Raw genomic sequence first — 27,396 nt, 5'->3', positions numbered from 1 at the left:
ACTCGCTCCAGAAAAAATAAAATAGATGAAAAAAAAATCAAAAGAAGACTCTAGATCAAACACCAGCCATGGACAATAATGGCCAAGTTCAAACTAAGCCACTTTTACCCATACTCAAGTTAGCTTAAAGCCCAAGCAAGCTGAATCATAAAAAAACGCTCGATTCCTTTCTTCTTCCAATGTTCTTTCACACCTATGGTAACCGAATCTAGGACCGAACTGCCAGTGGTTCTTTTTTCGGTATATTCCGATAAACACTGAAAGTTAACCCCTAATGTACCGTATTTACTCGAATGTAACGCGACCAAGATTGTAACGCAAAAGACGACTTTTCGCAGCGGAAAAAAAAAAAAGAACACGAATGTAACGCGAGTTAAGTGAGGGGAAAAAAGTACCTTAAAAAAGTACTATAACGTGGTCCGCGGAAGCCTTTTCGGCCGGGTTCACACTTGAAGAACGCTTCACGCTGGAGCCTCCAGCCACGGATAGTCGATTCTGTTCCATCTACCCGTCGAGCCGCGGCAGAGCTTTTAATTTCCTCAGCCATCATAATTGCACTTCTTTTAAAGCAGGCGTCGTACTGAGCTCGTCGCGTCGCCATTTGCTCGAGTCCAGTCGCGGAAGCACGTAGCAGCAGCTCACAAAACATGGGCACCACGGGCACATGGTACGGTAACCCTAACAGAAAGAGAAAGCGTTGTGAAGGTAACCCGTAACCCTAACATGAGCGCAACGAGTCGCAAACAAGAATAGGATTGGATTGGCTGTTTCCAGCGTGTATATGTTGCCAGCACAAGATTGAAAGATCGCGAGATTTGTCGTAGCCATTTTAAAAAGCCTGTGCTGCGACACCGCCAAGGCAAAATTTTGAGGCGTTTCGATTATAATGCGAACCCCCAAATTAGGTAAGGGAAATTTGAAAAAAAAAACTTGCGTTACATTCGAGTAAATACGGCAGTATTATCCAACTCAGGGAAGACCGAAAAACCCCAAATTATAAGAAAAATCCCAAGCTTCACACAAAAAGGTTTCTACCTACGACCTTATTTCTTCCCAGTAAACTTGTCATCTGAATTCAGCTCAAGTGTCCATTCGGCTGATGGCTCAATTTGTCTAGAATCTCAAATTCAGCTAGAACGCTCCAGTTGAACTGGATGCCGAATTTGGCTAGAATGTCCCGATTTGGCCAAAACGCTCCAATTTGGCAGCATCTTCAGTTTGGGCAGAACGCTCCAATTCAACAGAATCTCCACTTGGCCCAGAATGCTGCAATTCAGCTGAATCTCCAGTTCGACTAGAACAATTAAATTTAGCTCCTGTTCGGTCAGAATCCTCCAATTCGGCCAGAGGGCCCATGAAGCTGCTTCTTTTTTGGGGGAACCATACCGCCAGTTTGTGTTTTTTTTTTTTTTTTTTTTCTTTTTTGTGTTAATTGCTCCAGGTAAGTCACCTTTTGAGTTTTGACTGTTTAAGCAATTAAGTATTGTTTGGCGTCATTTTGTATTTGTCCCTCCCCCACTATAATGCCCTCACGGGCGGGGTTATTTCAATGAATAAATAAATAAAATCTCCTTCCCAGTACTGAGAGCCCAGTATTTCAGTCACGCATACAGTCCCCGGCGGTTCGGCAATCCAATGCCCCTGCCCCGTTTTCTTTAACATAAACTCTGAGAAACCCAAATGTTTTGTCAACACAGGAAATTAACCCCAAAAAATTCTTGTTCGTGCAAAAAAAAAAGAATCGAGAAAACACTATTAAATTCGTAGGAAAATAAATCCCGAAATTATAGAACCCTAACTAAAATCAGAGCCAACCTACAGCGACACACTTGTCGACGTAGCTGAACGCAGTCAGGATGACGTTGGCCACTTCGCCACGCTTCATGAACTGGGGCAGTGTGAGGCTGACGAACAGGGGCTGGAAGCCAGTCACATTGGCCAGCTGCGAGATGCCAAAGCCGGCCTCTGGGTGCAGGCACAGTGCGCTGCCCTCCCAGCGGGTGATGGTGTCTGGAAGAGTTTCCTCGTACACCAACTGGCCGTCCTCCCTACAACACAAAAGTCCGGTTGTAGTCCCCGTAGATAGGAAGCAAATGGGACAATGCTGTTGCAGCAGACCGGCGCTTCTCAAACTCCGACACTCTGTCACCCACCAAAAATATAAAATATTGCGCAGCGATGGCCAAGTCACATTGTGAATATCTGAATGCCATAGAGAGTTTGGCAAAGCAACGAATACTCATATACCGTTTTTTAGGGCCACCATTCCTCACACTGCAGTGTTCACAAGTCTCTGCGTAAAGGCTGGCTCACAGATCTGGAGTCGAGTGCAACCAACTCCATCGCAGCCACATGGAAACGCTTACAATGAGGGAACACACTGTCACACTAGCCCCTCTACTGAGCAGTCCTGGAAGGTTTCCGAAATTCATGTAGCTATAGACTCGAGTACCTTTGGGGAGGTAAAGCCTATGCAACAGTGTTACGGAGTTGCCACTCCGGAGCTGGGAAATCATTCCGCACTTTCGTGACCCCGGAATAGAATGGCGGCAGTGCTGGGGGGACTGGAATTACGTGCGCCCGGAATGGAGTGGGAATGGGCTCGGTTCTTCTGCGAGCTGTGTCGACTTCCCTCTAGGGCTAACGGGCTGATGGCGCAATTCGCTAGAGCATGTCAACTTGCTACAGCTTCATTGCACTGGAGGTGACGGATTATTTGAACGTCTCACTGGCTTATGCTCCTTCGAGCATGAAAATGGCACGCACTAGCTGAAGCAACCAAAAAATGGACGGACAAGGTGTCGTTTCTGGCACCGCGGTACGCGACATGCGCAATTAGCAAGCAGCTTTTAGCTAGAGTGTCGAACCGAACCCTTACTGAAAACCGGAGTAAAAGCGTTACGTTTAAGGGAGGACACGGGTCTTGAAAAGCAAAAAATCGTGAAAAAAATCACTTTTTCAAAAATTTGATATTTGGATTGTTCGTGCCTTTCTCCATCTCTGCTGTACATATTAAAGCTCAAAACACCATATAAATACCTGTAACAACGCATTTTCTATGCTTCCGCGGTCGCAAAGTGCCGATCTATCAACCAAATTGAGTTCAGATTTGCGCGTTTCCGAACCGTTTACCGGACGGCAGCCATCTTGGTGTTGTTTTGTAGGTGAATAGACCATTTGCAGTATTCCCAAGCGCCCCAGCCCGCACTCAAGGAATCATAGGAATGGTGTTCCTTCAGCTCCCTAGTGATCGCTAATTTTGGACCAAGTCCACAGTTGCATAGTTTTTGAGCGTAATTCGAGGTCACCCTGAACAAGCACCTGATATGCCCCAAGGACCTGTCATGTTACTTTTAAATTTGCTCATCAACGCCAGCATTTTTTATACTGCACATGCAGACCCTTTCAACCTGGCTGAGTTGCAGAAATCTCTTACAATATTATAATTCTCGTGATTGTTGTCCGAGCAGGAGTTGCTTAAAAAGCCGATAATTCGCAACAACAAAAAGCAGGATTTAGCTCGGAGTCTGCGGGGCTGTTTATAGCATTTTTAGCGTTTATAAATTAATACCAGCATGATAATAATGTAAGAGATTTCTGCAGCCCATCCAGGTTGAAGGGTGGACAGCACGCACAGTATCAAAAACGCTGACATTGAGGAGAAATCTTAAAAGCGATATGACAGGTCATTGAAGTATATTAGGCGCATGTTCAGGGTGACTCCGAATTACAATGAAAACCTGTGTAGCCAAGAATAGGGTCGAAATTGCCGATCACTAATGGGCTGAGGGCCGTTCCCATGATTCTTTTAGCGCGGGCCGGGGCACTTGGGAGATATCACAAATGGTCTATTCTTGCTTTCTCTTTCGCAACCTTTCAAACTGGCGTCACGCTCGAGGCAACGCCGTTTCGTGAGGTTTCCCGCCAAAGGAGTGCGGCGCCGTGATTGGCCGATGCGCGCATTCGGAAAATCGGGCTGTACTATTGGTGCTAAGAGGCTCCGGACAGTTCCGAGCAAGTTCCTCCTCTCCCCCTCGCTCGTTCTCTTTCTCCGCGCTCGGTATCTCCGGCGTTCTTCCTTGTCCGCTCCGCTTTTTGTCGTCTGCTATCCGCAAGTTTCCTCCATTGCTCTCGTCGCCTTTGTTTACATTTTTCGATCGTGTCGCATATTTTTCACGCTTCTTTTTCTGCAATGTGGAGGAGCAAGTATAAGAGCAAGACTCGATATGCGTATGGAGCATGTAAGCGCCGGATGAAGCAAGTCAGAGCAGCGAAATCGAGCCTCGACCCGACGATCGCCACGAGGAGTGAGCCCGAGATCACCGCGCCTGCGTGTTCATCGACTGCCGCTGTTGAAGAAAACATTGTTTCTTGTGCGTCTGGAACCACAATGGAGAACACGACTGTTCATCTAGAGACGCAGTACGTGTCACAGGAGGAAGCTGATGCGACAACCAAACATTGTGATGCCGTACGTGCGAAGCTTGCCTCCGTGTTTGCGACACAAAGGAAGTTTGAGCTGCTTCAGCAAGCCCCCGCTATCGCGACAAGCTCATCGGCGAAGTTCACGATTGTGCAGCTTGACACTATAGATGAGCTTCTTGGCTACACAGTCCGCCAAAGCTGTTAGGCGACGGGTGTAAGAATCCAGGAATCGACCGCTCTGGGACTTGCCGTCAAGCTTGAACTTGTGTGCCCCCTCTGCGAAGTCGTGACTCACACCTGGTCATCCCCGCGCAAGGTCGACTCCAACGCATTTGATGTGAATTTGAGAGCGATTTCGGCAATCAGAAGCATTGGCAAGGGTCAGACTGCCCTGAATGATTTCTGGGCAGTGATGAATGTATCACATAGAGGGCTCCACCACAAGACCTACCAAGATCACTTGAAAAACATTGTTAGTAAGTCGGCTGCAGCTATTGCCGAGAAGATCTACACTGAGTCAGCCGCTGGTGTAAAAAGCGCATACAGGGAAATGAACCCCACCTGCACCAAGGATGTTGCTGTCGTCTATGACGGCACATGGCTCAAGAGAGGCTACAGCTCCCATGTTGGTGTCGGGAGCGTGATCGAGTGTGACACTAGCCTCATCCTAGATGCTGAGGTTCTCTCCAATCTGTGTCACGGCTGCCAGACTGGACCCAAGTTGGGAGAGGTACCCTGAGTGGCATCAGAACCACGAGTGCCAGAAAAACACCGATGCAAACTCGGGAAGAATGGAGGTTGATGCGGCACTCGCCATTTTTGGGCGCTCTCTGGAGAAACATGGGTTGCGCAACACGACACTAATATCTGACGAAGACAGCAGAACTTTTTGTGCTCAAGTTGAAGACAAGACCTAAGGGTTTCTCTCCATAAAGAAAGAGGAGTGCCTCAACCATGTACAAAAACGTATGGGGACTGCTCTGCGGAAGCTCTTGCAGAAGAGCGACAAGCCTCTTGGAGGAAAGGGCCGCCTCACAAAGGCGCTCATGGAGAGGCTGACTGGGTATTACGGATGGGCCATCAGAAGCCATAGTAACGATGTGGAAGCCATGAAGCGTGCCGTGATGGCCACATATTACCATGTGACTTCAACGGATGAAGACCCAAAGCACGACCTTTGTCCAGGCGGACCGGAGTCCTGGTGCCGGAACAAGGTCACCGAGGCAAAGGGACAGCCACAAGCCAAACACAAGTACAGCCTGCCCGACTACGTTGCTGAAGCCATGCTGCCTGTGTATGAGCGTCTGTCGCAGACATCGCTTCTTGAACGCTGCTTGGGAGCCAAGACGCAAAATGCTGCGGAGAGTTTCCACTCTGTATTGTGGGCCTTGATGCCGAAGGAGCAGCACGCCTCACTGGTGTCGGTACAGACTGCGCTGCATGAGGCAGTCGTCAGGTTTAATGCCGGCTGTGCTAGGGCACACGTAGAGATGTCCAGTGCCATGAACCTGCAGCCTGCGCACCTGGCTCTCTGGCGTGCTTCGGAGAAGGACTCCCTTTGCTTACACAAGGCCACCAAACGCCACGGTGCAAAAACCGAAGCACACCAGAAGAGGAGGTTGCAACACAGCACACAAGACTATGCTGCGGGTTCCTTCTGACACTTTTGTCGTGCCTCGAACTTTCAGACTCTTTTTCTCAGGAACGCTTTTTCTTGAGCCGTGACTGTTTCTGCCATTGATATTTTCTTAACTAGTGGCTCGATTTGTATGCAGTCTTTTTTTATTTTGGCGCCAGAGAGTGCTAGAAGGGCATAACAATCTCAGTTTCTGCAATAAAGTGTAATTTTTTTTTTTAAGCGATAAAATGTCTTTGTACTTATTTGCGAATTTGGTAACATGAACATTCGAACTTTCACTAAAGCCGTTCCTGAAGGATATTTATAAAAAGGGCTCTGTCTCCCCCTTTAGTATATATTCAAGCACTTGTCCAGTGAATTTCACTTTGCTACTGTGCTTTAGAAATATCTCGGGATTGGCAAAACTGGTGTTTCTCGAAATCCAACAGGCATAATTGAGTCAAACATTGCAGTGGTTATTAGGGCCCCTATACCAGCCTAGTCTGCAAGTTTCATGCCAATAACTTTAAAAACAAAAAAGTTTTTTTTCTTCTTCGCATCCTCCCTTAAAGGGGCCCTGCAATCATATTTAAGCATCTACCTTTTTTGCGGTTTCAATGTCTCTTGGGGTTCGGGCAAGCCAGCGGGCACGGAAGTAGTAGTTAAATATCAGTGCGCCATATTTTAACCGGACGACACGGAAACCTCCTCCACCGACGAGGGCGACCCACGGTACCGAAAGCGCGCAAAATGTGACGTCTTTGGTCCTGGGCTTACTACTGGTCAGAGCCACTAAAAACTTCTTTTTGGTCAAAATACAAAATATAAGTGGTGCGAACCGTTTCAGTTATTTATAAAAGTAGTTTTTGTTCACTATTATAGATGAAAAAAAAAAAAGAAATGCAGTTTATAAAGTACGGAAACAAGAAATGACCCGTCAACATACCCACCGCCAAGCGGTGGAAAAGGCGGCGCATACTAGAAAAGAGTAGTGGGATAAGGCGCCGACACGGAAAAATTCGGATATACGCGGTGGCGCTGCAGTCGTATGGACAGGAGGATCCGACCGGCTCCGAGCGTTCCGAAGGCCTTCCGCGAGAGGCTTTGTCTTGCGGTTTGGCCGTTTCGCGGTATAACAGCGCGAAGTGGGCTCCCATTCTGAACTGATCTTTACCCCATGTTTGCTGTCGTTTGTGGCCAATGAAGTGTCATGCAGAATTAGTGTTTAATCGCGCAGCAAACGCAATGAAAGCCGCTTTGGCTGCCCGCTGCATACAGCCTATCCAGAACATGCTTTAGTGGCGCCCTCTGGCGCCGTCAACACGGAGTGCGGCGGCCGTGAGCGCTCGATGAGCTCACTATTCCTCCTCTAGTTCACGGCCACTCAAGCCAGGACCTACGACGTCATGAATAAGGTTATTTTTTGCTTGTTTTTGTAATTCTAAATTGCCTATAACTTTTAAAATAAAGCGAATTTCGCGAAAAGAAAGGTTTCACTAAGTTACTATGTTCAGTGCGCTCAGGTTCGGTGCAAATTAAAAAACAGTAAAAAGTCCTTGCAGGGCCCCTTTAAATGAACCGGAAAAAATTCTCACCAAAATCAAACATTCGATATTGCACCCCAACCGGAAAAGAACTGGCATTTCATATGGCGGTTCATTGGAAACGGTTCGACGAAATGAAATGTCAGCTGCACCTTCTTACGGGTGGCGGCGCGAGGTAAATTTAATCTTCCAGACAGTGGCATCAGCGGTTCAGTTTCGACTAAACAAATGGCACCTACGACACGAAGACAGATCCATAATGTTGAAAAAAAATATGCATTGTGAATTGACGTTGGCAAGTCGGCATGGAGGTACGATGGACTGCAAAGGATGCTACGAGCCACCGGAGCCAATTTCTGGCTTGGAAGGTGTGACGTGTCGTCCTGGTTCGGCGGAATGATGCGGGAAGCGCGTCACGAGACAAGCTACAAACTAGGGATTGGTTCGTGTAGCTCGTAGCATCCATCGCCGTACATAGGAACATAAAACGCAGTATATCTGACTATGCCGAAAGGCTGAAGGGCCTCATGTATTCTCTTTTCTTGCCGCTAATCCCTCAAGGAAAAAAGAAAACATCAAAATAAAAACAAAAAGGTGCGTTTGTTCTGCAGTGGCGAAATCTGGAAGCGCCAAGAGGCGAAAGCAAGTCGCCTGTTGTCTTTTTACGTTTTAATCGTCTTTCGACTGGACCTATCTCCTCTTCAACCGAGTCGTTGGAGCAAGTCATTCGGGCGTGCAAGTAGTTTCGATCTGGATGAGCATCGTACCGGTGTGCATCGGTGAGGCCCGTTAAAGAACCCAGGCTAGCAGTCACTGGCTGAATGTCTCATCTACAGAGGGTCGCCCTACTTTGGCAGACTCCTGCTGTCAAGACAACTACTTTGTATTATGTGGGTAGTTCGCGAGTATGGTGCGTGCTACCGTGTCAGTGTGTGTGGCCTGGCTTAATTTAATACTAATTTAATACTAATACTAATTTAAGTCACTGGCTTAATTTAATATTTAATTGTACGCTGGACACGACCACTACTTGAGCATTAGGTCTCGTGACATCCTTGACACGCATTCGGTTAGTGGCCCAATCACTGCAATTACGCGAATGGCCGAACAATCCGTGGAACCCTGTGCTTTGCCAACCAAAGTGCGTGGCTAAGCATACAATCAGCTCCCGACTGCAACTTGATGCTGTGAATGAGTGTTTTTTCTGTTTTCTTCCAAAGACTTTGAGCTCACCCGACTCTTTTGATCTGCCAGAGCCAAGTTTCGGGGAAGAGGGTGCGAATGGAGTGCGTGCCCTGGGCTGCCTGTCCCGATGGTGGTCTTGGGGCGCTTGGCGCAAAGGCAGCAGGTGACGCAGCCACTTTCTGGGCATCTGCAACTGGGAGAGATCAGTGAGCAGTGTACCAAGCAGACCTTTCCCGCAGTTTTAAGAACATGGCAGATGATTGTGAGACATTCGAGGGATACTCTAAGAAAACATGTTTTTTAACACCGGTCAGAGGTTCAACTTGTGAGCTGCGCAAGGAAATGAAATTTGCAGGGCAGATTTAACTTCAGATGTAGGTGCAAACTTTCAGCTCTTTAGGACAGATCTGTATACCTGCGTAAGAAGATGTGCCACTCTTTGTTAGGAAATCTATGATGAGCAAATGAAGCTATTAAGCACCATTTTTTGACTGCTCGAATATAAAGTGGGGGGTATGGGACTTTGGGCTATCTAGTTTTTAATATTTCAAATGTAAATATTTCGTGGAGTTATTACTTCGAAATATGATATGCACATCTATCTGTCCTACATCAATTTTTGAAAACACAGCTTTTATCACTGAGGACTTCAACTTAAAACAAAATAAAGTGGATAGCCCGATTCCCCAGTAAATTTCAGCTCAGAAACATGTTGATGGTGGTATCGGAATACTTTCACCTTCTAACAAAATATTCCTTCGTATGAAATTGGCAGCGAAAAGTGGTACTGAGAAAAATGCATTGAAACATTGAGCTCCTTCACTTTGTCGCTGCCTCACAGTGTGCCGAATATATTTTATATATAAGTAACTATTTGGCGTATCGTTATCAAATTTAGTGTAAAGGTGTATAATTAGTTTTTAAAACCAAAAACTTCAAAATTAAAAAAACAAAATTTCTGAAAAATTAAGAATTTACGTTTATGTCCCCCCCCCCCCCCTTTCAACTGCCTGGATATAATACATACATCAGAAACTTCACCTTTCCCAAAAATAAATTAAGTGCAGCAAGGCACATTATAACTTAAAAAAACTTATGAGCTCAAAATGAGCTCTTTTTTTAACTGGAAATAGTGAGATCACTTGACTCCCATCTGATCACAGTTGGTCCCTCAAATGCTCTCATTGACCCCTCGGATGATCTATTGACCCCTCAAATGATCCCACTGACCTCTCAAATGATCCCATTGACCTCTTAAAGAGAGGCTGAACCGAAATCTGGATTCCCCAAAACACACGGCAAAAGCGTGCAACGGATGCTACAAACACCAAAACATCACTCATACAGCGATATCTCAAACGGATAACCATATTTTTCGAAAAAAAGAGGCGCATTTGGCAGGAATGTTGACGTCATGTTTCTCCGAGAAGGAGAGGGAACGGCCTCGCGTCTTCTCCGCCTCGCAGTCTTGAGGCAGCGAAGCAAAGAGAGGAGGAAACTAGGTATCTTGACGTCACGCGCCTCATCGGCCTGGTTCAATCTAGACTTCTTTTTCCAAAAATATGGCCGTCCATTTGAGATGTCGCCTTACTAGTAGTGTTGTAGGGATTGTAGCGTCCCGCCTACATCTCCAGCATTGTTTTTTTGAAACCCAAATTTCGGTTCACCATCCCTTTAAACCGCCTGACCCCTCCAACAAATCGACTGACCCCTCAAATGGATCGACTGACCCCTCAAACGGATAGACTGACCCCTCAAACGGATAGACTGACCCCTCAAACGGATAGACTGACCCCTCAAACGGATAGACTGACCCCTCAAACGGAGCGACTGACCCCTCAAACGGAGCGACTGACCCCTCAAACGGAGCGACTGACCCCTCAAACGGAGCGACTGACCCCTCAAACGGAGCGACTGACCCCTCAAACGGAGCGACTGACCCCTCAAACGGAGCGACTGACCCCTCAAACGGAGCGACTGACCCCTCAAACGGAGCGACTGACCCCTCAAACGGATCGACTGACCCCTCAAACGGATCGACTGACCCCTCAAACGGATCGACTGACCCCTCAAACGGATCGACTGACCCCTCAAACGGATAGACTGACCCCTCAAACGGATAGACTGACCCCTCAAACGGATAGACTGACCCCTCAAACGGATAGACTGACCCCTCAAACGGATAGACTGACCCCTCAAACGGATCGACTGACCCCTCAAACGGATCGACTGACCCCTCAAACGGATCGACTGACCCCTCAAACGGATCGACTGACCCCTCAAACGGATCGACTGACCCCTCAAACGGATAGACTGACCCCTCAAACGGATAGACTGACCCCTCAAACGGATAGACTGACCCCTCAAACGGATAGACTGACCCCTCAAACGGATAGACTGACCCCTCAAACGGAGCGACTGACCCCTCAAACGGATAGACTGACCCCTCAAATGGATCGACTGACCCCTCAAACGGATAGACTGACCCCTCAAACGGATAGACTGACCCCTCAAACGGATAGACTGACCCCTCAAACGGATAGACTGACCCCTCAAACGGATAGACTGACCCCTCAAACGGATCGACTGACCCCTCAAACGGATAGACTGACCCCTCAAACGGAGCGACTGACCCCTCAAACGGATAGACTGACCCCTCAAACGGATAGACTGACCCCTCAAACGGATAGACTGACCCCTCAAACGGAGCGACTGACCCCTCAAACGGATAGACTGACCCCTCAAATGGATCGACTGACCCCTCAAACGGATAGACTGACCCCTCAAACGGATAGACTGACCCCTCAAACGGATAGACTGACCCCTCAAACGGATAGACTGACCCCTCAAACGGAGCGACTGACCCCTCAAACGGATAGACTGACCCCTCAAATGGATCGACTGACCCCTCAAACGGATAGACTGACCCCTCAAACGGATAGACTGACCCCTCAAACGGATAGACTGACCCCTCAAACGGATAGACTGACCCCTCAAACGGATAGACTGACCCCTCAAACGGATAGACTGACCCCTCAAACGGATAGACTGACCCCTCAAACGGAGCGACTGACCCCTCAAACGGATAGACTGACCCCTCAAACGGATCGACTGACCCCTCAAACGGATAGACTGACCCCTCAAACGGATAGACTGACCCCTCAAACGGATAGACTGACCCCTCAAACGGATAGACTGACCCCTCAAACGGATAGACTGACCCCTCAAACGGATCGACTGACCCCTCAAACGGATCGACTGACCCCTCAAACGGATCGACTGACCCCTCAAACGGATCGACTGACCCCTCAAACGGATCGACTGACCCCTCAAACGGATAGACTGACCCCTCAAACGGATAGACTGACCCCTCAAACGGATAGACTGACCCCTCAAACGGATAGACTGACCCCTCAAACGGATAGACTGACCCCTCAAACGGATCGACTGACCCCTCAAACGGATAGACTGACCCCTCAAATGGATCGACTGACCCCTCAAACGGATAGACTGACCCCTCAAACGGATAGACTGACCCCTCAAACGGATAGACTGACCCCTCAAACGGATAGACTGACCCCTCAAACGGAGCGACTGACCCCTCAAACGGAGCGACTGACCCCTCAAACGGAGCGACTGACCCCTCAAACGGAGCGACTGACCCCTCAAACGGAGCGACTGACCCCTCAAACGGAGCGACTGACCCCTCAAACGGAGCGACTGACCCCTCAAACGGAGCGACTGACCCCTCAAACGGAGCGACTGACCCCTCAAACGGATCGACTGACCCCTCAAACGGATCGACTGACCCCTCAAACGGATCGACTGACCCCTCAAACGGATCGACTGACCCCTCAAACGGATAGACTGACCCCTCAAACGGATAGACTGACCCCTCAAACGGATAGACTGACCCCTCAAACGGATAGACTGACCCCTCAAACGGATAGACTGACCCCTCAAACGGATCGACTGACCCCTCAAACGGATCGACTGACCCCTCAAACGGATAGACTGACCCCTCAAACGGATCGACTGACCCCTCAAACGGAGCGACTGACCCCTCAAACGGAGCGACTGACCCCTCAAACGGATCGACTGACCCCTCAAACGGATCGACTGACCCCTCAAACGGATCGACTGACCCCTCAAACGGATCGACTGACCCCTCAAACGGATAGACTGACCCCTCAAACGGATAGACTGACCCCTCAAACGGATAGACTGACCCCTCAAACGGATAGACTGACCCCTCAAACGGATAGACTGACCCCTCAAACGGATCGACTGACCCCTCAAACGGATCGACTGACCCCTCAAACGGATCGACTGACCCCTCAAACGGATCGACTGACCCCTCAAACGGATCGACTGACCCCTCAAACGGATCGACTGACCCCTCAAACGGATCGACTGACCCCTCAAACGGATCGACTGACCCCTCAAACGGATCGACTGACCCCTCAAACGGATCGACCGACACCTCAAACGGATCGACCGACCCCTCAAACGGATCGACCGACCCCTCAAACGGATCGACCGACCCCTCAAACGGATCGACCGACCCCTCAAACAGATCGACTGACCCCTCAAACGGTCCCGCTGACCCCTCAAACGGTCCCGCTGACCCATTAAACTGTCCCGTTGACGCATCAAATGGTCCCAGTGACCCCTCAAATGATCCCGCTGACCCCTCAAATGGTTCCATTGACACCTCAGCTGTTCCCCACTGAATCCCAGTAAAACCCCAGTTGTGATTTGAAGTGGTCCCAGTTAGAAACCTTTACCTAAGTTTGGAAGCTAATGTCCCTGTGGGCACCAAACAAGTAATTTCTTTCGTTTTCCTTTCAGTGAATAGGGGAGAGGTACAACTGCATACCTCTTTTCTGTATGCTGAGTAAAGGCGAGAAAAAGTACAATAAGGTGACCCATATGCTGGATCCATATTAAAGTTGCATGCGGCATAAATGTTGCATTAATAGTGCGAAAAATAAAACATTAAGTGAGCTGTATAAAAATATGTTTTGGAGTAGCCTGTCATTTTAAGTGACTCAAGAATGCATCTATCATTCCTCGAATAAACGGCAGTATTAATTATTCAAGCTCGAATTCCCTAGAGTCTAGGAACAAGCTTCTATCGTCGGTGACAGGCTAAGAACCCAACTGCAAGTGCCCCTCAAAGAAATTCCTATCAGTGCCAATCACTTCCCCTCATTCCCTCGATCTCATCATGGATTAACTTTTCTTTCAAGACTGAGCACAGGAGGGTGATGCAAAGCCGAAAACGCCGGGTTCTGGCAATGCTCTCCAAGCTCTTTACCTACCCAGCTTTAGCTAGCCTAGAACCAAAAGTATGATTTCGTCGCCAATTAGCTTACACTCTGCGATTTCCTATCACCACTCTGGGGGATTGTGCAAAAAACATTGGTAGCACTTAAAACCAATCTTGCCAATGTCAAGCAGCACTATTTTCTCAAAACTAGAGGGTAGCCTGTGGGTTCCTGCTGGTTCTTAGCATGTCATTGACCATGTTCCCACTGAGACCCTCAGATTGTTGGGAGGGATCCTCCTCCTCGCTTACCCACCTTCAAACTGAACCTCGGCATCCTCTTCGATCGCCCCGTCATCTGGAAATGTCCCCAATACGAAACCTGCTAGAGCCACTCACTGGGATCAGTGGAACTCGGCCATTCCTCATGGAGTTGCCTCAAAACTGTCTCTACACACCAGCATACTTGGCCAAGCTAAGAACAAAATATTGCGCCAAATATTTTTAGGGGCTCCTTAGGGTCTCGCCTTGTCCGTCCGTGCTCACATCCATCTTGCTGGTGCTCGTGTAAGGCAAAAAATAAAAAAAAAAGGTGATGGAAAAAAATGTTTGCGCAGTCGACAGGATTCGAACCTGTGCGGGGAGACCCCAATGGATTTCTAGTCCATCGCCTTAACCACTCGGCCACTACTGCGGGACGACATGTGGGAGTAACTCAAGATCTGCGGATATCATGGATGAAACGTTGCATGTAGCCGCTCAACGTCTATACAGGGAGGGCGCTGCGGTCAAACGCGTATATAATCGCGTTAGACTTTGCATGCATTGGCTCAACGTCTATAGACGAGAGGGCGCTGCGGTCAAATGCTCAAATGCGTATATAATCACGTTCCATACCACACATTCCCTTTCTGACATGGATGAAAACGAACGAAAGGCTCGGCATGCTGCGGCTCAGCGTCTGCACAGACAAGCACCACCAGAGCTTCGCACCAACCAACATCATTCACCACGTGGAGATGCGGCCAATTTTTTTGTCCTAAAGTTATTTGACGTTTAGTTTGTTCATTATTGTATATTCTTCGAATGAGAGCCTCTACCGGCAACACTGAAAATGCCGGAAAATGCTTGATGCCAACGGCAGCCACAGATTTGGGCAGTAGAACTCTGATGGCTGGAGCGTGTCTCTGGCTGGTACCGCACCCTCAAATATGGGGTCTCGATTTACACCCGACGATATCCTAGCAGTGTCATGGGTGTTGCGCAGCAACACAGGCGCATGTAGCAGATGCCTGTTTTGCTACAGTCCCTGGGTACCAAAGCAAGCGTGAGAAGGAGTCTTCTGGTCACCTTTTTAGCTAGCACAACCAACAGCAAGGATCACAACAAGCAACGGCCTGACATACACTCGTGCTACGTAACTTGCTCTCACTTCGGGACCACTTGCGACGCACGGGAGGGACGCTCAACACACTAGTCAGACACGTTCCGTAGTAGAACTTGTTCCTGACCGATTGCACAAATATTGATTGTGTGAAATGAATGCTGTGCAAGATCACTTCCAAGATTTGCAAAGCAGCACACAAAAACTGAGATATTTTCTACACTGCTTATGCATACCAGTGATGTCACACCACTGAAAAGCGCAAGGAAATTTGAAACTCGGTTTTGGCATCGCCTTCACTTACATTTTTTAATGCTTCCTTCAAATTTGGAAATAGTAAACATCATGCCAGGAAGAGTAAACACGGGGAACTTAAAAAACGTGTATAGTTTGGATAACTAAAAAAACGGCAGATTACTTCTGTAATTTAAAATGCAACTACTACTACATGCATCGGAATTTGGGGAGTTGTTGACCACAAAACAGATTGGACTTGATTGCATCAGAACTTGATGTTTTATAGCACGAGTCATACTATATCATGAGGAATGAAGATGTTGGAAGAGTTGCCTGAGCATACTTTGCCTTCCTACTTTAGGCTTGAAACCTTCATGTTAGAGGGACAATTTCGGTACAAACAATGAGTGTGCACACTTTCGGCTGAGCTATGTAGGTAACGAGGGGAGTCCATGGTACCAGTCCCAAAGACCCTATTTCAGGGCCTCGGTCAGAGTGCCGACACATTAGGGACGATTCAGACACACTTGGGTTTGGCCCCAAACGGGCACATCGTACAGCCTTCCTTTCGATTGCTTACGGTGAGAGAACGTAATCTCAAACACTTGTGAGTTGTGCACATTGCTGCATGCGCAGCTGGTCAAGTAGGCAGCGCGACCGTGGCCATCGTGTTCCGCACCCACGCAAAGAGGTTTCATGCCGAGTCGCCTTTGGTTATTTTTGGAATTGTCGCATTCTGGTACATTCGAGAACTCTGCTGCATGTTCAAGGTCAGAATGTTCTACGCCGACTGTTCCAGAAGCCCACGTGTGTACAAAAGGGGCTCCACGAGCCGGAGTCAGTCTTGCCCCAGTGTTTGATTCCGCGGTTTCGCCGCCCTTAACTTTTTCTATTTTGTTTTGGGCACAATTTTACCCCATTAAACGTTTAGTTTGCTTCGGTTTTTGTTGCCTCATCGTCATTTGTGACAATATATCCTCGTGTTTTTGAGCACCATTCTTTTAGAATGTGCTTGAAAAATGTTGACAATTAGTTATAAACGGCTTCATTGGAAGTACCTACAGTTGATCCTACAAAAACTGAAAAAGCCTTCACTCGAATCAAATGCAGTCCTGCCTCATAGATGGCTCCAGCGTAGCAGTATTTTTTTCCGTTTTAAGGTCGCACGAGGCTGCACGACACTCGGTTACAATCAAACGTGTGAACCTGCCTTTAGGAATAACCACCTTTTGTACTTTTCAGGATGCCTCGCTGACACGACATACAGCTCGTGAAGCATGAAGTGCTTACTTTTTATATGAAAGTTCTTACCTGTTGGCATGTTTGTTTCTTGTTTACTCAGTTCTGCCTCTCCCATGCACTGAAAGCTGGCTCAGAAGGAGCTGACTCCAGACTATTTTTCCAGTCTGTCTTTGTGCTTGATGGGCCTCGTGCAAAATAATTTGAATACTGGCCCTACAGCTCAATTAATCCCAGTGAAGTGCAATTTTTCACCTTTTCATTTTGAGCATCATAAACTGCTAAAAGCTACTTCTTACTATGCATGCAATATCAATTGCGTTTTTTCCCTGTCCGATTGAATTTCAAGACTCTTTTTTCGTACAAAGTTTGATCAAACAAGACACCACCTCACCCGGATGTTTAAACAAAGCTGCTGAGATCTTGGAAGAGGGGTTCAGCACTACTCCATTCAACCTTAATTTGACATCGGAAACTATATGTTCATTCACCGTGTGACCGCCCTCCCACCCACGTTCAAAAAGCAGGTGATGAAAGGGTTGTTTGGTGAGCTCCCACTGTCTGCATAGGGGTGAGCGTCTATCGGTGCAGTGCCACTGCTAACATGATGTCTTCTAACCTGCATCACGTGGAGACTGAGCCCAGGATTTTATAGTTGCACAGCGGAAGCTCTTCGTGGCACATCCTCCGAACACGCGACGACATGCTCGGCTAGCGATCCCTTGCCTCAAAACAACTTCCCTTTTAGGGGCAAAGCTCCTTGGGGTCTAGCCTCGTCTGTCCGGCATCCATGCTCACATCGATCTTGCTGGTGCTCGTGAGCTCATGTGCTCACGTGCTCGTGTAAGGCAAAAAATAATAAAAAAAGAAGGAAATGAAAAAGAAAAAAAATGTTTGCACAATCGACATGATTCTAACCTGTGCAGGGAGACCCCAATAAATTTCTAGTCCATCGCCTTAACCACTCGGCCACAACTGCGGGACGAGTAGGGGGCTCCGAGATGTGCTAGTAACTCAAGAGCTGGGGATGTCATGGATGAAACGTTGCACGTAGCCGCTCAATGTCTATACAGGAGAGGGCGCTGCGGTCAAATGCTCAGATGCGCATATAACCACGTTCCATACCACACCTTCTCTTTCTGACATGGATGAAAACGAACGAAAGGCTCGGCGGCTCAGTGTCTACGCAGGCAAGCACCACCAGGGCTTTGCCCCATCAACATCATTCACCTTGTGCAGATGCGGTCATTTTTTCTAAAAGGCAACTCCGCTCCATTTATCGATTTCAAAGTTCTGACCGGTTTAAAGCAAAGACAGCAAATGAAGCGGTCCCAGTCAGATGAGAAAATTTGAAAACCAAGTGTAATGTTAATAGTTCTTTCTGATACTTTCAATGGAATAATGGGGCCTGTTCTCTGTAGTTGACACCATTCATACCCATCTATAAGTGGGCTTCGCCAACCACCCATTTTCCCCGATAAAAATATTTAAAAAAAGACATTAGTTATAACACTTGTACAAGATATTGCTTAGTTTCGAAAACTTGGGTTCAAATAGCTAAGGCTACATGTGGCCGGAAACTGAGCAGTGAACAGTTTACTATCGCAATTAAGAAATGCAGTAATTTTGTTTGTGACCCAAATTGACTAGGACCTTGCCAGACAGTATGAGGCAGTGCTCTCGAGCGGAGCTGCCCTCTAGCGTCCAACAAGGTGGGAAATTGGTCTAGTTGGCATCATGTTGCACATCATGAAAAACAGTGCTCAGAAAGACAACATTCGGACATATTCATTAAAAAAAATGTGAAACTATACTAATGCGATGTGTGCGAGTGAATTAAACGGCCAGGAGGGCATATCGTAGGAGGCTAATCGTCACGATAGGTCAGATTACTAAATAGAATGACCTATCTACTTATTAAAAATGTGGTTCCAACTGGAAACTTGCTAAGCATCATCACAAACCACTGAATCGGGCAATTTAAGAAACATTTTAAGCATGTGGTAAGCACGGGAGGGTGCTGAATTTTTCTCTCGTGCAACAGGCGCTGGCGGCGGAAAATGCGGTTGATCCTCTTTTCTTTTCGCCTGCATTGCGCCTGTTCCACAAATGGGAAAGTTTGCACGCCCCCGTGCTTGTTACGCACTTCAGAACTATCTCCACTTGAGCAATTTAGTAGTTTTAGATGACACCAAGCAAGTTTCTCATTGAAACCCGATGTCTATTTTCACTAATTAAAAAGCACACGTTTTAGTTCATTATTAGACTTGATGCGATAATTATCCCTCCATATTATGGCCATATAACTCCCCTGGACATTAGTGTAGCTTTCACGGATCTTTTTTTCAAATATCTGCTTAAAAAGAAACAGCCTTTCAGTTGCGAGTTTCTGTGTCCCTTTCTTTTGAGCATTGTTTTGCACGTCTCCTCCAAGTGTCTCGGTTTACCCGGACGTAGGGCACCGCCGAATCCGCCGCCGCCAAAGGACGGCTGGTAGGAGCGGGAGGGCAGCGCCTGCTTGTTGGGGTAGCCTGGGAAGGCACGGTTGTTGCACGGCCGCGTCTGGATCGCCAGGTTCGAGAACACTACCACTCCGGCATTCTGGAATAACAAAAATTGCAAACCTCCGTTGAGCATGTTAAATACCATATTTTCTAGTGTACAACTTGCGGGGTTTTTCTAAAATTTCCCTCAGTGCGTCATTTACAGGGATGCGACTTGTATGCACTTTTTTATACATATAAACCTTAATTGCAAATATTTGCCACGGAGGATATGTTTTACATTAAACTCATTGACGAGAGTATTGAAACTAGGCCTCGCACATGATGTGATCATACCCAAGCAAAAATTTCTAACTGGGACCAGCTGGCGCCTCAACTGGGACTAACTGGTACCAACTGGGACCAATAGGAGTCCAACTGGGACCAGCTGAGGGTCAACTGGTTTGAACCATTCCCAGTTGGGGATGCAGTGAACCAGTTAGGAAAGGAACTGGTTGGAGCGATTCCCAGTCGGACTTCAAATGCCGTTCCCAGTTCACACGGGGCAACAATTTTGACAAGCTGGGGGGGCATTGACCTTTGCTAATGAAGAAAACTAAAAACATTTGTAGATTTATACAAATAGGGAATTTTGAATTACTGGGTACATTTATATATTTATAAAAATAATATAAAAATTGTAATTAACTAAATAATTTTTTTACTTGAAAAATATAATTAGTGACAAAATTTGTTCACCTAAATGAACATTAAGTGCATAATTAAAATATATTAAAACATTTATTTAAACACCTACAGTATTTCTTCTTTTAATAAATAAATTTATCTTTTGGCCAATCGGAGCTAGCCGGCCGCCGTGGCACGCGGGTGCGGAATAGTGGTACGCGCTGTTGACAGATGGCACTGCCTATGCTGACGCCGGAGTCGGACGGACGCGGTAGAGAAGGCTTGCCATCGCCCAAGTTGGCGTCGTTATGAAAATGTCAAAACTACAGCTGCGCTTCTTTGGACCTAACTGTAAACACACCACGGGGGCAGCGGTGAGCTTCGAGGATGGAAAGATGCAGTTCAGCGATCGGAGGGCACCCAGAAAAGACCGGACGCACGTAGACCGGACAGAAGAAAACGCCGCGGAGAGCACAATGGCGAAAATGGCGGGACGTCTACCTCGAAAATGTTCGACTGTTGCGACAGAGATTGCAAGGTGGGAGCGCTACCGCATCCTATCAGGACTTTACCTGCGCAACGCGGGATCACGGGTGAGCACCTTTCTTCACGCGATGGGGAGAGAAGCTGAGGACGTCTTCACTAACAAAGACGCCAGCGGCCGATCTTCCTTCATCTCACGAATACTACCTCTGAAAAGCGATTCAATCGTCGCAAGCAGGTAGCTAAAACCGGAGCGTGTACGTCACCGAACCTATTATTTAGTTTCATTCTCCAAGTTTTTGACAATAAGGTCTCGTCAACCTTCCATTTTGTGCCGTGTTTCATTGCTGCTGGAGTTGGTACCAGCGGTAACTGGGACCAACTCCAACTGGGACCAGTTGTAACTGGGACCAACTCGAACTGGGACCAGTTGTAACTGGGACCAGTTGGACAACTCCAACTGGAACCAGTTGCAACTGGGAATTGTTCCATAAACCAGTTGCAACTGGGACCAGTTGAAAATTTTCGCCTGGGTATATTACGTACATGCGGGCTTTTTAATACGGTTTCATTATGCCGATCAAACATATACAAGGTTAAATGCATATACCGCCTTTTTTCCTGAAAGCAGCAGTTTCTACGGGGTGCAATCTATACTAGGCCTATAGACTCGGATATACGAAACAAAGTCTGTACGGCTCGATGCTCAGTGGACAGCAGTCAGGAATGCAGTGCGCTCTGCTTGTGACTGCTCTTTCACTGTGCCCGTCGCATCGTACGGATACTACCTCAAAGCAGAAATACTTTTAAAAAATTGTGCGAATTTGAGTCGCGTAAAAGACCAACCCGCAAAGTCATCTCCCAGATGGCAGAAACCTCTCCCAAAGTGCTTCTCTCTAGTCCTTCATGTGCTAGTTTGCAATATTGGATCAGTCAATGTCTAACTGAAAACTATATATTTTGTTTCCCACTAACTTGGCAGAGAGCATGCAGTACACCCTCCTCGAGCAAATCGGAGCGCTAGAGAAAAGCATGCTTTCTGCAAAGAGAGAATGCTCCGATGATACGCTGTCACGCTACTCGCCCTGATGTGGTTCACAGGGACCATAGCCTACACAGTAGGCTATGGTCCCTGTGAACCACATCAGGGCGAGTAAACGACTTCAGTTCACCCATACAAAGTGGACAAGGTGATGCTTGCAGGGATGTAATTCGGCCAAACCTGGAACTCGAGAAAACATTTACCTCGAATGAGGTGAGCGAATCGTAGCTTGGTGCGACGTTAGGTGCCAACACTTGGCGCTTGCTCCTTCCAGAAGATGCTGGGCTCTCGGTATCGTAAGGCTCGTTGAACCTGTAGCCGTCTGCCAAAGAAACAATGGAAAATCAGAGTTAGGTGTGTTCTTGCCAGCCTATGAACCAGATATTCTCAAATTTCTTCATCTATAAAAAAAAACAACCTACATGCATTCTCAGTGAAAAGACGGTGAGAGTGCAGGCGAGCTGGTGGTAGCTAATCATGTCGTATTACACCTGAGACTGCGGTGGAAGAAATCGGAAGAACTTTCAGTAGAAGGAACGGACACAGAGAACGTCTCTGTGTCTGTTCCTTCTACTGAAAGTTCTTCCGATTTCTTCCACCGCAGTCTCAGGTGTAATACGACATGATTATGCATTCTCAAAAATTTTTTATTTTTTTTAGAAAGTATACACAAATTGTTTGCGTCACACTGTGGAAATTTAATTTTTTTTTTTTGCAAGGGAAAGGTTGTTACATTTTCCTAGTAGCGCATAACAAACAATAACGAGAGTTTCTGATACTCCCAGTAATGCTTGCTCATAGAATGCAGTAACAAAGCAAAGGCAGCAGAATCTGGTACAAAGAGCAATAATGAGATTCGCAAACTTTTCGACCTTCAGCATTTCTGCATGGAATAAGAGCCAAGAAACTCCTCCTGGCCTCGGCATTGATACAACATTGCATGTTTAAAGCAATAAAACTTGCAAACATTAATTGACATATTAGGGAGCGGTTGGTTCATAGTTTAGCATTTGGTCACGGCCAAAATGGCCCCGGTGAAAACGAACTCGGACAAAACGGTCCCAGTCAAAATAGCTTTGCACAAAATGGTTCCAGGAAGGTTTTGAGGCCTAGTTTGCTTGTTCTGGGGGGTTAGTCGATTGTATGAACAATTTCGAACAAGAACAATTGTAAAGTTTATATATTCAATACAAAACAAATTGCATTAGCTAAGCCAAGAAGCAAAAAGTTTACAATAGAAATAATATTTCTATAATACTGAACATACTGTCATGTGCACGAGAAGAAAAACGTTTCATTACACGCCCTCACCAAAAGAAATATATTTGACGTTTCTATAGAGTATGAGGTCGGTCTGCCTTGGATGAGCAGTGACACTGATTTACGTTGTAGACGGGAAATTTTGCCAGTTCAGTAGCACTGCTAGCCTCTTTGAAGGGCAACTCGGGTCCATACTTTCGATTTTAGGATTATGACTGCTTGTAGTGTAGTCAGCGTCCCTGAATTGCAAGGTGTAATTTTTTTCTTGCTATTGTGTGTAATCTTAAAGATATCGACGCCTCAAAGTTTTGTTTGGGGCGCGGCCAACAAAACCGAAACTAGCCGCTCGAGGCCCTGGCAACACTGGAAATCAGCCGCTATGTGAATGTGACGTCAGGATCGTTCTCGTTCAACGAGTACGCAGGCCGAGTGGCACCTGCCTCTGTTGCGCTAGCCATTTAAAGATAGGAGGTAAGCTGATTTTGTTTTATTTCTGTATACGTGGTAGTTACCCAGCATATGTAGGAAGAGTTAGTGGCTATACCCAAAAGCTAGCGACTGGAAAACGAGTGAGCTCGTTCGGTGCAGTGCTCGGCGGCTGCCGCCGTGTGTGCGGTCTTCCGTACTCGTCGCTAGGCCTAAATTGTCATCAAGGCTCCGTGAATGGAGCGGTGTTGCTCTACGCCGCACTGCCAGTCACGTACAGTACTGGGGGCCCTCTCGCTTTCGCGCTGCGGGTCTGTCCCAGACACAAAACTTTGAGGCTCTCCGGCGCGAGCCGCGGCGCCCGAACACATGTGTGCTGGGCTGTACATGTCCGTTTTTTTTTTCATTCTTTTTTCCTCGGGTGCGTAAAAGCTGAAGTCCAAAGTCCACTCGTCGAACAGCGTTCACCCACACCTTCTCTAATTTCCGCTCCATTGGAAACTGGTGAAAAAGCACCTCCGGGTTGTGCAGCGGGTTGTTTGAGCAGCCGACAGAGCTTCAAGTTGTACTCGGCATCTTTCGAGGAACAGTTGGGCAGTCTTGGGTGCGCCGAGTTGCTCGCTAAAACACGTCTTGAAGTCCTGACAAGCAAATAAACAAAAGGCTATACCGAAGCTACATGGGCTACAGGTAAAAGCAACGGCTAAACATGCCAATCACAAGCCGAAGAAGCGGTGGTAGTGGCTCAAAGAGGCGCACTCCGTGCAACGCCGGACCGGAGGAAAAAAAGAACGATACTGACGTCACGGCCCAATGTTGCTCTAGCGATCGGCAACCCGCTGGCCGCCCGCTAAGGGGCAGCGGCTCGCAGCGGGTCGCATTTTCATTATCGGCATTAGTTGAGGATGCGGAGTCCCCCGGATGTAATATTTTGGCTGGGGTCGTATTTTGCGTCACTACAGCGATACCAGTAATTTATTTCATTTCGAGTTTTGGCCGGAGTTGCCCTTTAACGTACGCACGCCACCACAAATATGTGGTCTGTCCATGATTACGTCTGAATCATTGTGTGCATGCGTCATCTTGCAGTGCCATTGCGCCATTTCGAAATCATAAAAAATGAAGTCGAATTTAAAAAAAAAAAAAAATTTTTTTCTTTCACTTATACTACGTTTTACTAAAGTCACAGTGCAGCCGACGGTATGAGCTGATAAAACCAATCAAGCAGTGCTGGAAACAAAATGTACTATAATGGCATTCAATGACTTTTCGTGCATGTCTTAAAGGGAAGATGGGGCACTTCTACATTTGAGAAAAAACGCTTGAATTGCGTTCATTTGGCCTTTAGAATAACAGATATCAAAATTATATTTCAATGCGACGCGCCGGAGAGCCACAAGAGCAATTTCAAAATAGGGCTGAAGCCCCGCCCCCCTAGCCTTGGGCAGCCAAAAGAGCCGTCAATGACGTCACGGACAGCGACTGTCTTTCGCGGTTTTCTCGCGTTTAACAATACTTACGCAGCAAATTGTTTGGGTATTCGGGTTCACGGGGTAAAAATACACTAGAATTCATTTCTAACTCATTTTTTCCAAGAAGCTCCGTAGCTTCCCTTTAAGGGGAGACACTACCCAGAACAGTCAACTTTTGAACCCTTTGCTTAAAATGAATAAAATTTACAGGGTACACTATTGGTCGCAATAAAAGATGGTATGCAAAGTTTCAGCTCTCTAGATGAATTGTGAAGCAAGTTAGTGGTTTATATCGGAAGCATCCCAGCATTGTTTAGATTTCCTATCGTTGGGTAACTAATGCAATGTCCAACATTTGTTTTCGCAATATATGTAGTCAAATGCCTGTGGAGTGCGGCCATAAAATTTTTTTTTTCAAAAAGTAATTTATTTTTATGAAAATATCTTCTCAAAATTGATTTAACTTTCTGGCCTTCCATGTCTTCAACGAAACATTAAAAAATTTGATAAAATATTTTCAAAAGTAAAAAAAAAATTCACTGGCCGCATTCCTTATTAAATTTCAGCAAAGAAAAGTGAACAACGAGCTTTCCCTTTTGCCCCATTATGAAATGATAGGCTGACTAAAACAGAATTTATACAGAAAAAGGGGAACAGAGAAAAAAGCATTTGAAGTTTCCACACCACTGTTGTTTCTTCAGTGGCTCTGAGAAATCACTAAAAGTGTCCAGCAGCGTAGGTAGGACCCTCCTCTCGGAGGCGCTTCTGTTTGGAGGCTTCCATCTTGCGTCGCTTGTGGGCACCTTTCGACGACTCCAGCCACTTGCTCGGGACCTGGCAAGTCTGTGCAGAGTTGCCTTGCCTGCCTGGGACTTGTGGTGACTTCCGGCCTCCATCTTCATCTCAAGCAGGGCCCTTTCAAAGCCCTTTGGTCCTAGGTTATACTCTAGGACTGCAAGGGCTACTGCAGTCTCTACTGCGACAAGCAAACTCCGTCTTCGGACACCTCTTCCAGATGAGAGCGTCGAAGGACTCGTTGGCATTCTGTGTCTTCATCCGTGAGCCGACAAGTCCTTCTGTGCCAGGCGGTTGTACACCGGCACAAGTTCCTTGGCCACTCCTTTGGAGAAGGCCGGTCGGTGAGGTTTGGCAATGGCTTTCCACCTGCTTGGAGTGCGAGGTGGCGGTTGTGGTGGAACCACGACTCTTTCCCTTTGGGGCACGCCATGTGCCTGGGCTCTTCGTCAGTCGAGTACATGTGCAGCAGGGTTGCAAAGACCCCCCGCTGCATTGCTGTCACATCTGGGGCATTCTCCTTGAGGGCACTTGCATAGTAATTTGTCATTTTTTTCCTTATAACGTTTGTCAGCTTGCCCCATCCTCCCAGTCCTTTCTTCACTTTCTTCAGTTTCTCCATTCCTGCATAGAGCCTCTTTGCGACATGGTTGATACAACCTTCCTTGCTCATATCCTTGTCATAGAGCTGCAGTGCAGCAACACGGTTGAAGGCTTTGGAGTCGCCGTCACAAAGCACGGTCACATACTGCAGCTTGTGTAGTTCCACCGACCGGCTGAAGATCAACTCTGCTGCGTGCACCTCCATGGCATTGGCCGATTTATCGAAATTCTTCTAGCATTTGGACTCATGTTCTTGTAGCCACTCTTTGTACCCTTCGGAGCCCTCCTTTGGTTTAAGGCTGCAAGCGTGGCAGTAGTTGCTGACCACTGCGTAGTCTAGAACTAGACCGGTGTCAAGCTCAATAACAGCACCAACGCCGAAATGAGATGTGTGGCCTCACTTGTGCCACGTCCAGTCATAACTTACGCAGACATCTCGCACCTGCTCCTTGTCATCCGACGTTCACAGCACCTTTTGCACCGTCTCCGCAGCCTCTGCCATCGTGTTAGCTGATGCTCGCGTCGCCGCGTCATGCACCTTCGTCGCGATCATCTGGTACGATTTGAGGTGCATCGGCAGAGGGGCATTGAGTTCCGTAATAAAGTCTGTAAGCTTTGTGAAGCCGATCCCGCAATTGCGCGCAGCAATTACGAGGCGGGCAACGAAACGATTGCTTTACAAGTGGGGCACTCGACGACAAATGTCAGATGAGCTCCGGTGCAGTGTTCTCGAAGTTCCAAATCACCACCATGGCAAGTTGGGCACAGCAGAACTTTCACCAAGCTTCGCAGACAAGCCACATCCACCAAACGGAAGCTGGCCGCACCATCCCCGCAAGGCTCTCCGGAACGCTTGGCATCTTCGGTGCTCCCGTCGCTTCCGCTTGCCTCCTCCAGAAATCTTATCTTCCGCTCAAAAGCGGTGAGCAAGTCCGACTCACAGAGCGTAGCACTTTCGGGTACTGCCACTGCCACTGCAGCCTCGGGTGGAACGGGCAATGATCTTGAAGACAGGAGATTGTTGTCATCAGCGGCGGGTGCGCGCGTTGCCACATTGAGTCCTCGCGATTTTCTGGATCGTGAGCGGCGACCGAAGCTTTGCCGCGTTCGCGATCAGCGGCATCTTCTCAAAACTATCACCGAAAAACAATCGAAGAAAACTTGCTGAAAAGTTCACGAAGTAGAGACCGACGAAGTGATAGTGTCGGCTTCTAAATGAGAACTAGCAGACAATGAGCAAGCTA

General features: G+C 47.4%; 1 protein-coding gene across 4 annotated transcripts in view; it reads right to left on the bottom strand.

Moving 5' to 3' along the window:
- Positions 1 to 27,396, bottom strand: part of LOC8031367 (alpha-2-macroglobulin-like protein 1) — a 209,204-nt gene that overhangs the window by 53,096 nt on the left and 128,712 nt on the right. Inside the window, exons 17-21 of one of the 4 annotated variants that reach the window (XM_029988207.4) lie at positions 21,800 to 21,918; positions 19,349 to 19,502; positions 14,358 to 14,399; positions 8,821 to 8,965; positions 1,820 to 2,048 (exon numbers count right to left, since the gene is read on the bottom strand). In XM_029988207.4, coding sequence (XP_029844067.3) covers positions 1,820 to 2,048; positions 8,821 to 8,965; positions 14,358 to 14,399; positions 19,349 to 19,502; positions 21,800 to 21,918 — 689 coding nt within the window. The remainder of the gene's footprint in view (positions 1 to 1,819; positions 2,049 to 8,820; positions 8,966 to 14,357; positions 14,400 to 19,348; positions 19,503 to 21,799; positions 21,919 to 27,396) is intronic. The other 3 variants (XM_029988211.4, XM_029988219.4, XM_029988229.4) reach the window with 3 other exon arrangements.

The sequence above is a fragment of the Ixodes scapularis genome, unplaced genomic scaffold, assembly GCF_016920785.2.
Source record: "Ixodes scapularis isolate PalLabHiFi unplaced genomic scaffold, ASM1692078v2 PGA_scaffold11__112_contigs__length_91849675, whole genome shotgun sequence".
NCBI lineage: Eukaryota > Metazoa > Arthropoda > Arachnida > Ixodida > Ixodidae > Ixodes > Ixodes scapularis.
This window is presented reverse-complemented; position numbering and strand designations above follow the sequence as displayed.